This window comes from Thermobia domestica, chromosome 10, assembly GCF_964235325.1.
Source record: "Thermobia domestica chromosome 10, izTheDome1.hap1.1, whole genome shotgun sequence".
Classification (NCBI taxonomy): Eukaryota; Metazoa; Arthropoda; class Insecta; order Zygentoma; family Lepismatidae; genus Thermobia; species Thermobia domestica.
In genome coordinates this window covers 64,751,312-64,768,809 of record NC_137463.1, presented here as the reverse complement: position 1 = coordinate 64,768,809, position 17,498 = coordinate 64,751,312, and the positions used below count along the sequence as shown (strand labels likewise).

The 17,498-nt window shown below is 33.5% G+C and overlaps 1 protein-coding gene across 1 annotated transcript in view; it reads left to right on the top strand.

Moving 5' to 3' along the window:
- The window catches only part of LOC145662484 (uncharacterized), a 534,791-nt gene that overhangs the window by 65,844 nt on the left and 451,449 nt on the right, over window positions 1-17,498 (top strand). The window contains exons 11-12 of the mRNA XM_081728093.1: window positions 1,212-1,262; window positions 15,607-15,645. Of these exons, the coding sequence (XP_081584219.1) occupies window positions 1,230-1,262; window positions 15,607-15,645 (72 nt within the window). The 5' untranslated portion in view covers window positions 1,212-1,229. The remainder of the gene's footprint in view (window positions 1-1,211; window positions 1,263-15,606; window positions 15,646-17,498) is intronic.

The window sequence follows — 17,498 nt, the reverse complement described above, 5'->3', positions numbered from 1 at the left end:
AAAAACCGGTTTTGTGCCCACCACTAATTTTCATTATTTTTATTTCTATGCCCACTTGATTGGGTTTTCAAATTATGATCACCTACGGTGACCATTACTTAAAACGTAGTAAATTTTACATTGAAATACTGGTCACCCCTAGAACTCACGTCTGCAACAATGTAAGCTTTAAAAGTAAATATAGTTTTGAAATAACTGAAAAATGAAAATCTAAAGCTTATTCGCTAATACGAGTGTGCATTTCCTTTTGTCCACGAAGTCCACTACTAAAAGGGTGACCACTACCGCTCCAGTCATTCCAGTCACAAATCATAAGCAAAGGCATTTCATATCTTAAGCCGCGCTGTAGCTCCGTTTAAGTCCAGGTTGAACTCGCTCAGCATACACGCCCTTAGGACGCTCTGCGGAGGTTCTGTCCTGACAGAAGTTCACGGAGTAATTGAACTGCCACAAGCATAAAGTATGTTGAATATACCCGAGGCCATAACTGACTTTCGCCTTATCTCCATTTCCATTTAACTCACGGTGTGAGGGGAAATGAAAACATTACTCCACAGAAAGTGACGGAACTGATTTCGTTACGTTCATACATTTCATTTCTAGATATGTTGTCAACCCTAAATAATATAGTTTGAGATATATATTTGTTTTTAAAAAGTGCCACTATATGTTTAGCAAGTCTGAACTAATTTTATGTATCCCAGATAATGAGTAATAAAGAAAACACTGTAAATTGAAATTACGTAGTTCCGTAATATTGTACTCTTCTCAGGCACTTCAAAGGTATTGTGATATTGTAATAGTTTGTATAATACTAATTTCTGGCACAATTTTTGCGTGAGAATACCTCATAAAAACTATCGTAAATAGACACAACAATGATATACACACACACAAACACACACACACACATATATATATATATATATATATATATATATATGTGTGTGTGTGTGTTTGTGTGTGTGTATGTGTAAAGTAAGAAAGTTCCAAGTTTTAATACCAAACCCGAAAAATGTATACATTAAATCATTCGGATAAATTTGTGGACAATATTCTAAAAATATACATTTTTTTAAAAATTATGTTAACAAATTTAATATTCTTATGCATTTTATAACATATTTTGGCATTGTGTATTATATAATGTGAGCCTTCTGGCAATTGTTAACGTAAAAACCAACTATGAGAATATTGTGTTTCTATTGCAGGACCAGTGGAAAGAATTGATGAAGCACAAAAAATCTTGGGAAGAACAATTCGTAAGCATTTCATTTCTACCTATTCACATTTATATTTCTTACTATAAATGTATTATAGCAATACATACAAATAATAGAATTATTCTTCACCTTCAGATATACATTTTTATTGCATTACCAATTTTGTACAACTCGATTGCAAGGTTGCACTTGATTGCAAAATAAATATTCTAACGTAGATGATTACTTTTATCTCAATTTACTCGCATGCAACATTTTTCAAGGCTAATGCTAAATTTCTGTCGGTAACAGTAATAAATTTCACTTTGCACAAATACCCCGGAAAATTTAATCTATTGTATTCCTTATGGATATTTTACACTTCGATGACTGTTAGAACTGACATACTACATTTATGTTCTTTGTATTAAAACGAACTTCTATATAAACGAAAGTACTTAAAGAATTTTATGGTAGTAATACTTTTTTTTGGTAAATAACTTTTAGTGACGAAATTTAATGTATTTCTTCCTCAAGGAAGTTTCAACATTACATTTGGATGTGATTTTAAACTTTTCAAAATATTATAACATTTTGTCAACTTTGTATTATATAGCCAAATACCATTATCCATTACTACTAGTTATTTCTTGAGAAAGGTCTTAGCAAATCATCTGATTGACGAAGTATAATGCATTCAGGTAAGTGATTTTAAATACGAGTATCCGAATAGCATTATGAATTACGTAATAATAATTGTAATTATTTAGACATTCTCATATTTTAGGTTTCTAATCCAGACAAACATCATATACGAGGTTTGTTTGGAATAAAATCGAAATATAAATGAATACAATCAACGAAAATATTCATGATATTTTGGTTATTACTACCTACGCTATTTTTATCAAGCATTTGAAATGTATCTGCAGTATCCTGTAACGCGCCAATATGATACTGGGAGTGTTGTTTTCCTGTTTTCCTGCAGTGATTTTGATAAATTTATAAATTGAAACTTTTGAAAGAACTTCCGGTGTGCACTATTTTCTTTGAAATTCGACAAGATATGTATAGAAAATATTACAAACATTATACAAGGTAGTAAACTAAATCTGTAAGTGGAGCCCAACACAACATTATTGGTAATTTGAAAATTTCAAAGCAACAGTAACACCCACTCAAGCCAGTGGAGAAAATTTGAGGTATAGCGCAGAACCATGCTATTTAACTATCTACAAAAAATGACTGAGAAAATATGAATTACGAAATTTTTCATGTGATGTTATTAAAAGAACATATTGTACTTAGTGTTGTTGAAAACAGCGTCTGAAATTTGCAACTAAACGAATAAATGAAAATGCAACTGAATTACAGGATTAACTGTAACAGCATATTCTCATGTTAAGTTTCCGTATATTTGTTATTGGCTACAAAGATCTGAAGCTTGTAAATTTGTTACTTTGTTAACACGTTGAGATGACGCTAAGATCTTATACGTGGGGAGTATTTGTGTTCGACCACAGACCAACTACATTGGGTAAGCTTTGCTTATTAATTAGAATTTAAATTGTGCGTATAAACCCAATTCTTCTGAAACCATCTAACCAGGTTGGTGTAGGACGAGGAGACACATCATTAATAGGTTTCCTTCCTTTAGTCATTCACGTTTATCTATATCGTATGTGGTTAATCTGTGCCTTAAGAAATTGTAAATTATTATTTAAGTCTGTTATCTGGTTCTATCTTAACAAACCACTATGAGGGTGTTTCTTTCCATGCACCTAATCTTTTCATGACTTCAAAATTCTTTCTCGCGATATTTTAGTTTACGTCTCCTCAAACAATTTGAATTGAATCTACCTCTATTTGAGTACAAAATGATTATTCGTACGACTTCTCCACTCGTATTCTATATTTGTATGCAAATGAAGCTGATCTCTCGTGGAGAACATGGGAAATTGCTTCCACGCTTGCATCTCACACGCAACATTTTCTTGAGAGATGTTTCTGAGACCATGAATGTATAACAAACTGTTTAATGTTGTGAGTGAGATATTTGCCTACGATTTCAATTATTATGTGATCATTCACTTTATTTTTTATATATTATATATCTGTAAAAAATCAGTATAACACTGAGAAAAGGGTTTATGTATTTCAAAATAATACTTTGGTGCCAATATTTCTGCCACAATTTTGTCACCTAACTCTAACTGAAAGCACCACGAAAATTATTCAAATCATATATCTATGTTTAACTATGTGGAACAAATATTTTGTACTATTGCACAAAGCTCTAGTATTTACTCATAACATCTGTTCAAGAGGAATTGCAATTTTGGTAAGTAACTAGATTATTTCATCGTGTTTTCCGTACCATTAAAAAACATATTAATAATTCCATGTACGGATACGTAGCACTGAGAGACAATTGACACGTTTCGCTTCAAGTGTCTGAATGTTTGTCCAAATAACGCTTTATGATCCACTACTGGTGCAACACATTTGTCGTTATTGAATTACGTAAGGTGATGTAAAGAGGAATTATCTCTCATTATGTACAGAGATAAATTTTGCTTTGAGTTTTTCCATATTTTGTTAATGTTGTTTCCTTCTGTATTAAAGTTATCCACTCAAGTATTAAAGTTTGTGTGTGTTCATTGAAATTCATAATCTAAATGAGCTAACTTTTGGTGAATCTGTTTTGTTTTTGCAAAAGGAACTCAGTTAAATTCCTTTTGCTTCTAAATTCAGTTATCTGCTTCATTTTGTGTTTTACCTGACTGGTCTCTATTCTTCTTATCTCTCTTCACATTTCAAATTGAAGTTCTCTCTTTGAATCCCAAACAATTTGAGTAAACATGGCTTTGATGGTTTTATCTTGAGTGGTGGCAACGATTCCTTTATTACTGCTATTGTGTGATACATTTGTGTGTTTTTGTTTACTTTTAGACAGCATCTTTTGTGTGGCATTTTCTGTCGACCGAAGAGAAACTAATTTCTTCATAACCTTAGTATCAGATAATGATCTGCAAATTGAGTCTTGAAGTATTTGACATTATTGAAATTATCAATATATTATCAAGGCTAAATTCGAATTATTTTTTTAACATTCTGCTACACAAAGTAACGGTTTTACTAGCTACAACATGCAGAATAATTAAAAAAAAATACATTATTGTAACTGTCAAGTTTATCGGGTCACTGTTCGGGTACTATTTGTTTGTAATCGCCTGATCGTAGTCTGTCCTCCGTTGTTCTCCGTGGTCCTGCCAATAAGTATTCTCCTGAAACCTGGACTTATCTGGGTAGGACGTTGAAGGACCTCTCCAAGAAGGGATTACGAAATTGTTTCCAAATTTCTCGTCGGTCTCAATGATTAGATGAGAATTAGCCGCCGAGAGCTTCAGATGTCTCGTCTCGAAAACCTCACGGACGATCTGGTGGTTCTGCAGACCATAAGGGAAACAAACATCATTCACACACACAACGAACACACATTGGGTTAAATGACACTATACTAATTAATTGGAATACTATTAAAAAGAAAAATAATGAAGAGAAAGAATCACAATCCTTAACACTGGATATATATATATATATATATATATATATATATATATATATATATATATATATATATATATATATATATATATATATATATATCCAGTAAATGTAATTATTTGGATTATCAAAATCGCACTTTACCTTTCACTATACTGTATGCCTTTCTCACTTTGATTTATATATAGAAGATTATAACTGAGATTTCACTATAAAATGCTTTTCTCACACCATTGACACACTTGGGGGATTAGCAGTGGGGGAAGTGTCGCCGGGATAATACCACGTAGTAATCTAATTGCTCCTGCAAACAGTCCTGAAGAGTCGACATGAGTCTTAAGCGAAACTAAATAGTTTTCAAAGTTAAATGCTAATGTTGGAGGGCACGTTTATAACTTTTTGGCGCATTAGGTGTATGAACCTGGGACTTATCGATTGGGGTTAGCCGTAAGTAAACTTCCTTTAACGGCTAATAGCCTATGTACCTTAACACAATATTATGCTTAAAGCTTGACGCAACCTGCGTGGTTCCTACCGCGAAACCTGGAGTCACACTCTTCGAACCATAAGGTTCGAGATACGAACAGCATTGGTAGATTTGTCAAGTTTGGCAGTTCATTCTCAAAAACACTCAGGTTAAATCACCTGTACATACATAGAAACAGAATATGGAAAGTAATGGTGTTAATCTTAGTTCACTGGCCACGACGCACGAGACACTGCTTTAAATTGAGCATGCAAAAGTACAGATAACGAACTGGAGAAGCGTGGTGTCTAACGTCAGTCTGGTGTACGAACAAATGGTCTACTCTGATCTGCCCCAATCTACTGCAAACTTTCCATAAATCATTAAAGAAAGGACTTAATTCAGTTCCAAATAAGAGTGGAGTATAGACTGTGCATATTAATAAGTCAGGCAGAAACACTGAAAACATTCGTCGCTCACTGAAACATCCTCACCTTAAAGCAAAGTTATATATATATATATATATATATATATATATATATATATATATATATATATATATATATATATATATATATATGAAAAAATAAAGATTTCTTTGTCCAGTTGCGTAGGAAGGAGGCAATTCCCATCGAAGAAAGAACTTATTTGCGTCGCAGAATAAAGTATAAATCGAAAAAATATCCACTTTCTTTACGTAATATACAGACCGTCCACAAAATGTATTTCTATAACCTTGTGACAGTTATATTGTAAGTTTAAATACTTATGGAAGAGCTGAGTTTAAGAAAAATTGAATCGAGTCCTTTTTTGCCAGATATATCTGCCTTAAACTCCTTCCATAGATAATAATTACAACTTAGAATTAACTTAATTATATATCTTTAAGGTTAGCTGCATTCCCTGCTCAATTTTTAGAATTGCGTAAGTCAAATTTATTTCACAAATAAGAAAATACAATTGATAATGAAAAATATACGTAAATAGTAATGGATGTTAGCTGAGTGACCAATATTGGATTACTAAGATGACTCTATTACCATTATACTTAGGTAAAGCTTGCAAAAATTCGACTGTCTATGGAATATTTAGCATTCTGATAATTGTTTGCCCGTTCTTTGTATTCCCAGATTGTTGAAAATTTTACAAGTGTCGAGCATATTTAGCATCGTTTAACACTATAATTTTTTTGTTTATAGGTACTGTATTCTATTTACATAAAATAACGACATATTGTAAGTAGCTATAATCTATTTAATATGATATTGCCAAGTCTTGTAGGCATGTCTGTAGATAGAAGATAACAACGCAATATTTGATGAAGCTTCTTCAAATCACTGCAAACTTAATATTCGAAGTCCAGTCTACTGCCGAATCCTGAAATTCTTAGATATTTGAAACGATACGGCATAAATGTTAATACGCATTTATAACTTAAAAAACTACCATTGTCGTGTATTTCGAAAATCAATGAACGTAAACGTTGACAGACAGACGTACACTTCAATATATCGGAGGCTACTAACTCCCGAAATCTACCTTGCCATTTTTTCTTTTCAAAATTACTTTGTGGTACACTATTAACCCTTAGCATCGCTCACTTCGCGATTATTAGATACTCACCATAAGTAAGTGATTGATATAATATTTAACCAATTACATTCCACTCTCTTCCCACATGGTTGCGTTTATGGCTATACTAATATAAAAACTGCGTGGTAAAAGTTCGTTTAGTAATTCGTAGGGGTGTTTTCAGGAAGACAGACCTAAGTCACACTACTGCTTGAAACCGGCACTTTACTATTTCTAAGGTGTCTCGTCTTTTTTATATTTCGATAGTTGACAGTTTATTTCTTATTTTAATAAGAATGAACTGTGATGATGAATAATATTGTAGTTCAAAATTCTGAATTGATATATTTTAATTTTAGAAGTTAGTGTACTAATAGAGTAAGATTTACGTAACAAATGTTTTGTTGCTTCTCCCTTCATTTTGTTTTGTGGACATAATTTTGTTTTAAAATATATAATGTTTACCTTAACCAATAACAGAATATTACATGGACCATACCTAAATTATTGTTAAAATAATAACTTACTGGTATTGTTGCGGCTTGTCATCATTGGAGTTATTATCGTATTTCAGCTGTGATAAGCATATTCATTTAATTCAAAATTAAACAAGAAATAACTAACTAATTCTATGGCCTATGGAACCCGGAGGTTCAATGCCGCGTTCACAAAAGCTCTCCACTGACTTCTATCCTTAGCTAACTGCATCCAGTTTCTACTTAGTATTCAAACATCTGCGAGATCCATCTTAATATTGTCCTCCCATCTGCGCCTTTGTCTTCCTAATGGTCGTTTTCCGATTGGTCTTCCAGTCAAGACTTTGAAAGCGTTTCTACTTTCTTCCATTCTAGCTACATGTCCCGCCCACCTAAGCCTCCTAGACTTGGCGACCCTAACAACGTTTGGTAGATTAAACAAGAACACATTTCTTATAATCCTCGGCATTGTATATCAGTTTTTACCTTCGATTTTTGAATTTCGAGAGGTTGCATTTTATAACCTGTTTGTGTACTTATTTAGCCAGTTTTTGTCTTGTTTAATCACGCTCATTCAATTTAACATTAAAATTCGAATATTCATATATAACATTTGATCCATTTCTTTCATTTTCCCCAGATAACGAACAACTAAAAGTTAAATTTGTAAAAATGTATTTAAAAATGTACATAGGGATTGATGAGGAAGACTGCTGTTTCCTCCATAGGAAGTCATCTTTTCCGCATAAAGCATAATTGTATATGTTCTTATGTTGTGGAGTGAGAAATAATTTGTTCTGACTCTTTCGTAATTAAATAGTTGCGAAATTTAGTTGTATCTATGTGCGTGTTACACCGACCAGAATGGGAGAATTATACATGATTCTTTAACACTATATAAACAATGGCTGAAAATTGTGAATTTTAAGTAAATAAACTAAATAGAAATCATCATATTCTGTCAATCTGCTTAAAAGCCGGAATTAGTTTGCAATCCTCTGAAAAGGTGTAATACTAGCTTTGTCTGTTGTTCACATTATATGATAAATAAATGGCGGACTACTACGTGCCAATTTTGTACTTTTGTGAACTTTATTATTGAAAAGTGGAAAACAAAAGATTATGCTTCAGTTTACAAGAATTTCTTAGTTTTGTGTTTCACGAAATGGAACATAATATTTCGGGTAGAGGAATGTGTAAACTCAATATCAGAATCAATGTTTAGCAATAAGTTGAATTTCTACTCTTGCTACAGTAGACATAACTTGCTTGTATCTTTGACAACGAGTAAGAACAGGAATATAAAACACCTAAAACAGCATTTCTTCAAACACTAACATTCTTGTGGAGCTAACAAACTAAACCTGACAAAATATGAACCTTCAATATTTTGTACATCAATAATGATGAAACACATTGGAATAAATTATGAGTTTAATCTTGGTACTACATTGCGCAAACGCAGACAATAACTTCTTGCATGACACAATAAGTGGCAAAGAGACTTGATTATCTAGATGTAAGGTTTAGAAATAAACCGAAATATCATATTAGATAACAAAAAGTCCACGGCGATAGCTAAAAGAGCACTTCAAAGGTGACATACGTGAAGGAAATTCACTGTTGTCCTCATTTATTTTCATTTTGTTCGTTATATATATAAAGGGGTGACCGCGTGACTAATTTACAAAATTTAAGGGATGATTCCTGACAAGGAAACAAGAAAAATTTTAGAAAAAAGTTTTGTACAACGTACATAATATCGCAGCTACAAGGTGCCGAAAACATGGGAAAATGACATTCAATGCTCTATAGCTCGACTATGGTGAATGATAGAGCTAATGCGGCATGGTCACTTCAAAGACACCGATGCTGCTGTATTCAAAAATGTTGAGGTCGAGATCGTGCAATTCATGCACAAGGGATTTCCCAAAGAAGCGTAGGGATTCCCGGATAATATGTCAAGAAAGACGGGTCGAAAAAGATACGGATGAATATCTGTCCCAACTGCAAGCAATAATGCGTCTGTACTAAGTCGATATGTCGCACAAGCACAAAATGTCGAACTGATTTATACGTGCCATGTGTGGTTGCATAACGCGCCTAAATGAGAGTGGGAAAATATGAAAGGAAAATGTCAATAAATTGGTACGAATGGTAAATACATGATAGTACACTGTCCTGTTCATTGTACGTATAGACGCGTTTAATAAAAAGAATAATCATGAAACATACTAAAATGTTGTACAAACAGTACACTAACATTGTTTTCTTCCATGTAGTTTTGTCATTGAAAGCAAGCAAAACTAAGGGGAAAAACCGGGGGAAATGGGTGTTTTTTTCCAGTCAGAAATCTTATTTTATTTGATGATACGAGCCGAGGATAATTTTTACGAGGTAGGGATTTTTCTGCCATCCCATGTTAACTTGACCACTGCCAGAGAATAACAGTAAAATATCCATTTCTTATCATGAGCCCTAATGTGCGTTACCCGAACATTGAAAAAGAACAAGGACAAACAATTTATCAGGACGTTTGTTTTAGTAGCTGCTTCCGATGTTTTGCAGGAATGATTCCGAGATTTTGTCTAGAATACTTAACATGTTGTCATATTGTTATCGTTGACAAGATATTTTGTTTCACAGACGGTGTTATCACCTGAAGCACGGCAGATTTTGCAGGTTCAATCACAAGCATTTGTTCTTCCTTCTGTCGTAGAAAACAATGGAAGGTAAGGAAAGTATAATCTACTAGAAGGCGTTGTGGAAGGTTGAAGATCATTCTTCATGTGGTTTGTTCGTAGCATACGAGTTCCTTAGTGCAGTTCGTGCTTTGCTTGTTCGAATGTGAGATCAAACGGAGCATTCGATAGCAGAACTTGCGGATATGATATGTGTATACGGTCAATCAAATGACAACAGTCGATAAGCTGATAGGTTATATCAACTGAAGTATCCATAAAGAAGACATCCAACCCATACTATGTTTGCCGGACTTTTTCAACGCTTACGAGACAGGGGCAATTTACAACCTCAATACTACGACCAAGTAAGACGAAGAACCTCAAGGACTTCGAACTTTGAAGAACAAGTGCTTGATCGTTTCGCCCAAGATCCAACAGTAAGTACCCGGAAGGTAGCACGTGAAAGCTTAGTAGCAGAAGATACTGTTTGGAAAATAGTACACGAGCAACAGTTAAACCCTTATAACCCGCAGAGGGTTCAATCCTTACGTCCAACCTCGCTTTCGGTTTTGTGAGTGGTTTCTACAACGCTCTGTAATTGATCCACAGTTTGCTTCCTACGTGATTTTCACCTACGAAACTTGTTTTACGAAAGACGTGATATTTAATAGACACAATACTCATGTATGGGCAGACGAAAATCCTTATGCAATTGTGGAAAGAGGCCACCAAGACCTATTCGCCATAAATGTGTGGGCGGGTATTATCAGTGATCAGATAATAGGTCCATATTTACTGCCACCACGATTAACTGTACCAGTGTATACGAGATTCCTGCGCAACACACTTCCAGAGGTGTGGTGATGTGATTTTGAGTTTAACGTCCCGTTCAGCAGCGAAGCTATATGAGACGTGGACCTACTGATTAACGTGGAATCCGAACCACATGAGCTCCCGCAGGAGCTCGAACCCGGGTCTCACACGTCAAAGGCACGTACGCTAACCGTTTAGCCACAGAGGTGCTCGACATACTTCCAGAGTTATTAGAAGATGTCCCTCTCGGAGTTCGTCAACGGATGTGGTTTCAACATGATGGTGCCCCAGCCGACCTTTCAGCTAGTACTCGAGAGTATTTGAATAAAACGTTTCGTGACGGATGGGCTGGAAGAGGCGGTCCTTGTAATTGGCCTGCACGTTCCCCAGACTTGCCTCCACTTTATTTTTTCTTGTGGGGTCATGTCAAAATACTTGTCTATGAAACGCCTATAGACAACGCAGAAGAACTATTAGCACGAATACTCGCTACCTGTGATACTATAAGAACAGAACTGGGTTGTTACAGCGGATGCGTCACAACTTACTGCGACGCTGTAACTCCTGTGTTGAAGTAGAGGGACGCCATGTGCATCACCTATTGAAGTATAATTGGGATATTTGTCTCGCTTACAGGTAATTGATGATGTTCTTGACTGCTGTAAAATGTTGATTGAAGACATTATTCCCATTCTTGTGCCTTTTGTTTTAAGGAAACAACCTCTTTTGCATTATGGTTCTTTCGCTCAGTTCTGTTTATTTGTTTTCAATGACAACAATACATGGTAGAAACACTTTAATAGTGTGATCCTTTTACAACATTTTAGTACGTTTCATGACTATTACATTTTATTAAAAGCGTCTGTTCAATAATAGGACAGCATAATATCATATCTGAATACCACTCATTCTAGCTTTGGAACTTCTTTTATAAAATAACAGACAAATTCTGAGCAAAGCATGTGAAGGCAAAGTTAATTTGCCAAAGCTGTAAGGCTATTATTTATTACTTAATACATGCTTTGGTCAGAATTTGTCTGTTATTTTATAATATCATATATTTACAATTTGTACCAAATTATTCACATTTTCCTTTCATGTTTCCCACTCTTATCTAGTGCGCGTTATGCAACCGCACATGGCACGTATAAAACTGTTCGCCATTTTGTGCTTGTTCTGGATATCGACTTTGTACAGACACATTATTCCAATTGTGTAACATAGTCACGCAATCACCCTATATATATATATATATATATATATATATATATATATATATATATATATATATTATAAACTTCCTAGGAAATCACACTATTAGAAGTGGTTTCTCACCTGTTAGTTGTAACCCTCCTGTCCCCCCGAAGAAAAACCGCTCATAGAACTTAGATTAAAAAAATAAATAAAAAGTCCGACTTCAATCAGCAAACCCAGAAAGACAGAACTAGTATCGTAAATACCTCAACCGTCTTCCAGTGTTGTGGCCACTAATTAATTCATTCAATAAATCAAATACTTCTCTTCAAAGAAAACACAGGGTTATACAATATACTAATAAAAATAATAAGAAGAAAAATTCAATTTTTAATAACAATTTTATTAAACAACCAAAAAGGGGTTTGTGTATATGCACCAATACGTTAGATTGACCATGTACACAATCGTGAACAACCAATAAAAAATAAAAAAAAAACATGTTTAGATAACCGGAAAAAATATATAAAGAATAATAGTGATAAATAATTTAATAGAAGTCTAATCATTCTTTTGCGATTTTTTACACAATCTAATTCTCGTCCTTAAAACTTTTTTTTTAATGCGCCTCAATTTCTCTAATATTCCACAGTTCAAGTTAACTAGCTATTTAACAATAATTCTTTCAAGAAAGAAATTCAGGTAATATATATATATATATATATGTATATATATATATATATATATATATATATATATATATATATATATATATATATATATATATATAGAATAATCAAGAAATAAATTTCAAAAACGTTATTTCTATTTATAATTCAAACTAGAAAAATATTTCAACATAAATATTTAAATTTTCATTTCAAAGTCAATTCAAGTTATCTAGCCTTAAATTAATAAGTTTTTGCAATTTCTTTCAAATCCGAAAGAAGTTACTTCCTAAATACCCTATTAATCTCTGTACAAAATACTCAAAGGTATTCAGATCTTTGTTTTAAATTTCTATATAATCACCTTTCAGAAGCGTCAATGTATGAGTTGTCGTATTCGATTGTTTGAAGGATCTATCAACGTAACTTTAAAATACTAGGAAAAACGAAAAATGAAGGAAAAAATATTAAATGTAATTTATTTCTTTTAAGAGGATTACTGGATTATAATTATTCATTCAATTAAAAAATATCGAACAAGTCTCAATAAAAAAAATGATAACGTGAAATGAAAATATGGGAGGACAAAATACTCAACTTAGGACAAAATACCAGTCCTCGATGGATTTGATTATCGAATTAAAATCTGGAGTTTTTCAAAGCAAAGTGGAATAAAGTACGACTTCTTTTTAGGCCGAGAACATACGTAAACTGAACACCACACATTTACTATGAAAATATCTCTTCACTCACCACTCAGACTAATTCTTTCCGTCTTTTTATTTTTTTACCTATTTACCTTTTTATTTTTTTACTCCTTCGGCTGCGTCTATGGAATATGCACTGACTTTACTCTTCATTCACGCTCAAAAAACAAAATTATTTGAATGCCCCCTATTAGCTGTTTGAGTAAGGATTGACTAAGAGTCGGGAAATAAAAGTAGCCTATTTTCCGGTCTAATTTATGAAAGACAATTTAAACTTTAGAAAAGAATGGGTACTTCAATAGTTTTCCAATTTTAGGTATTTCACTCTTATAAGCATGCTACCACTGAGTCACAAAGGAAATGCCTTATAAAAATGTTACACGAAAAACAAATGACCATTTGATTGATTTATATAAGATCGTTTTTTCCAGACATTTACAAGCTTTCAGAACAGAACTTTTATTCTCTCGAATTGAGCATGCAATCACTGAGTCACTATGAACTTCAAACGTATAACAAGAGTTACGGAAGGCTAAAGGCATTCAACAGGCCTCTCTCATATGACTTTTAGCTATCTCAATTTCTAGCATGCTACCTTTGTGACACTATGAAATAAGAATGTTAATAAAAACTGATACCGAAGGCTATAGACATTCAATAGGTATCTAAAACCCGACTTATCTATGCTTATACGAGCCTTCTGAGTAGGCCTCTTGCTCTTCCAAACATTGAGCATGCAGCCTTTGAGCCACTATGAAAGAAAATATTAATGAAAAAGCTAGAGGAGGCTATAGGGATCCAAAAAAGGCCTTAGTAATACTCAAAAAAGAAATTACAAGCCTTCTGATAATGGATTGTCCCACCATGCAGTGACTCATTCAACATTACTTTTCACTCCGTTTTTTAAAAATATATCGGTATCAGTTTCACTCCCGAATATCTAAATTAAAGTTTCAATTTAGATAAGATAGATATTCTTTCCCATATTCTGCGGCATTCAAAAACCTTTTGTTCTTTTCACTCTCACACAACCGGACCACTATGACGACATGAAGACGGGAGTCCTTCGCTCTTCGTCGTTCCTAAACCGTAAGACGTGGCTGATCCCCGCACACCGAGCAGGTAGCCAGAGAGCAGAAACCACGTCTCTAACGAACCGCACGCAATATCCCACAACGATTCTTACATTGGCGTTCCCTCAATTCTCTTTTCTTTTCAAAAAAAAAAAAAAAAAAAAACAAACAAAAACGGGAATACAACCAAAGTAAATTTACACACTTATTAGATTTCGTCAAACAATTTTGTTAGGATATAAATCCTTTTGTTTAACGAGAAGTATTTTAGTATTTCGTTATTTCTTTTATTTTTTCTTCATGCGAGAAACCATCCTAAAGAAGAGAAGGAGAACAATCGCCGTAGGATGGTTTCTTTACATAGTGCTTTTGAGGAAAAAGTAATGGGAAGATCAGGAAATGATGTACTGATTCGGATTAGCTATTGTAGGATGGGAGTCATTTTTGAAATAACAAAATATATGTTGTATGTTAACACCGCTATATTCCAATTTCTGCCTTTGCTTATTTCTTTCTATTCCTGAGGTTTAAAACCATGGAGCTTATTCCTGAGGTTTAACCTGTAGAACAGTGTTAACGGGCATGGTAAAAGGTACAATCATCCTCTGTTTTTCCCGTCCGAAGGAGCCCGTTGGGCACATGTAATTATAATTCTTATTGTTTAATTTGTGCGGAAAACGCTGTTGGTGCAAAATCAAAGAACTCAACGAAAACGGAAAGAGTGAAACAAGTAAAGACAAAGGAAATATGGAATCGATTCTTGATGGTGGACAGCCTAGCTGATATAACGAAATTAAGAATACGTGTCGACTAAATTGCAGACTAAGCAAGATACAATTTTGGTTCATAAGTAAATTTCGTTTCCAATCTAGGGAATGATTAACAAACATTTCGCTAATATATTTCAAAACAGCATCAAAAATGCCTTTACGATTCGATTCTGCTTTTACGTTGTGTTAATAGAAGATCAATCAATTACAGATGCTGAACAAGTTTAGTTGCTGAAGGAAAAATTACTTCCCTAAAAACTGTTATGTAACTGCAGAGTTAAGAGAACAAATGTACGCATTAAAATATTAGATTTAAAAAACAAACATGCAGTTACAAATTTTGACTCATGTCAATGCAAAACAATAACACACTGTAAACTTAACATATTAAAGTACGATTTATTTTATCCATAGGATTATACGGAAGAAGTCGTGAATTTCTGTAGACAAGTGGTAAGTGTAGATAATTTTGAAATACTTGTTATATATTGATTTTTGCATTTATGTTTACTTTACTTTAAATATGCATTTTAAATGTACAACTGAAAGGTCTTTACTATGCAAAATTTAACTCGCTACAGATAATGGGAAATTTGTTTCAAGCACTTCTTTCCACATAATAATAACAATTTCGTTTCATGGAATTATTTCCACATATTTTTTAAATATTTGTTCAACTCAATGTATATCGAATATAATTTTAATATATTACGTTAGCATTTTTTTTTTACAAATTTTTGGTTATATGATTTTATTAATTGTTGTATTTATTGCAGTCATTCTGTGAGAACAACGTAATGCAATTCATAAAAGAAAGGAATTTTTCACTGTTGCAGTATTTGGCATTTTTATCAGCATATTTAAAGTCACCTAAAATTGATCTTGAACTTCGTCCGTCATTGGAAAAAGTAGCGCCTATAACTCTGTAATCTTAAGTTTCTCGCCTATAACTCGAAAATGACCAGACAAAGGAATAAAGTATGATGATATGAAGAGAATGAAAACACGTATTTTGTTTATATATATACCTCTACTCGTTCAGGAGATAGGAATGTTTAAGTAATGGTAACTCAGCTACTTTATGTTCTCGTTAATGTTACGTATTAGCTAACGCACTAATTAATTATATTATAACGTTTTTCTTTCTTTCCTCGAATAATAATAGAAGATATCATGTTAACATTAGTCGAAATATAGGAGGAATGATGGGAAGGTGAAGAGTTTGTCAATTCTTTCCTAATTAACGGTTCATGGCAACTGCAAAAAGTCATATACCAAACCTTGAACTGTAGAACTGTGTTAACGGGCATTGTAAAAAGTACAATCGTCCACTGTTTTTTCCATCCGAAGGAGCCCGTTGGGCACATGTAATTATAATTCTTATTGTTTAATTTGTGCGGAAAACGCTGTTGGTGCAAACTCAAAGAACTTAACGAAAACGGAAAGAGTGACACAAGTAAAGACAAAGGAAATATGGAATCGATTCTTGATGGTGGACAGCCTAGCTGATATAACGAAATTAAGAATACGTGTCGACTAAATTGCAGAGGAAGCAAGATACAATTTTGGTTCATAAGTAAATTTTAGAAAAGAAAAAAAAATGTCGAGAATGTTAAATGTTGGTATTCATAAGGGCCAAGAGAACGCTTAATTGATCACTTCACTTCACATTAGTTCTATCATCCATTTGCTACCCCAGTTCCACGCTGCTGGGCATATTTTATAGGCAAAGTCTGCACATCTTTACTACGAACAAATCCACAAATTGAACAGGAAGTCTCTCGACTGAGGAACTTGAAGGCCTCATGATGTAAAGTTTTATCCCGGTGTGCTAACTGATATGGTAATTGAGCGAGTTTCATAAGTGATAAAATCAATTGGTGGATAAATTCATGAGAGAGGCATTGCAGAAAACACTCTAATGCTTTAGGTTACATGTGGAGCAACATGTTAAGAAATCACTACATCATTGAAGCGTTTTCTAACACATATCATGTATTATCTCATCAGTATGTCGAGGAACGTTTTAGAAGTATAGACAAACATGTCTGAGATGTAAATATATATATTTTTGTTGCGCGGTTAATGGAACACAATCTGTTTGAACATTGATTGGAGGAATTTGTTAGAATTCCATCGGGTTTAGTAGCTGATTAGTCTGTCACATATTACTTAGCAGTTGAAAAAGAAATATATTAATCAAAAACATGGAAGGGAAAGATGTAGCCTTGGAAGTCCAAAATGACCAGTGCTTGTTCAAGTCTTCGGCTATTACTCTGATCTCTTGATTCTGTTAACAGCAATAA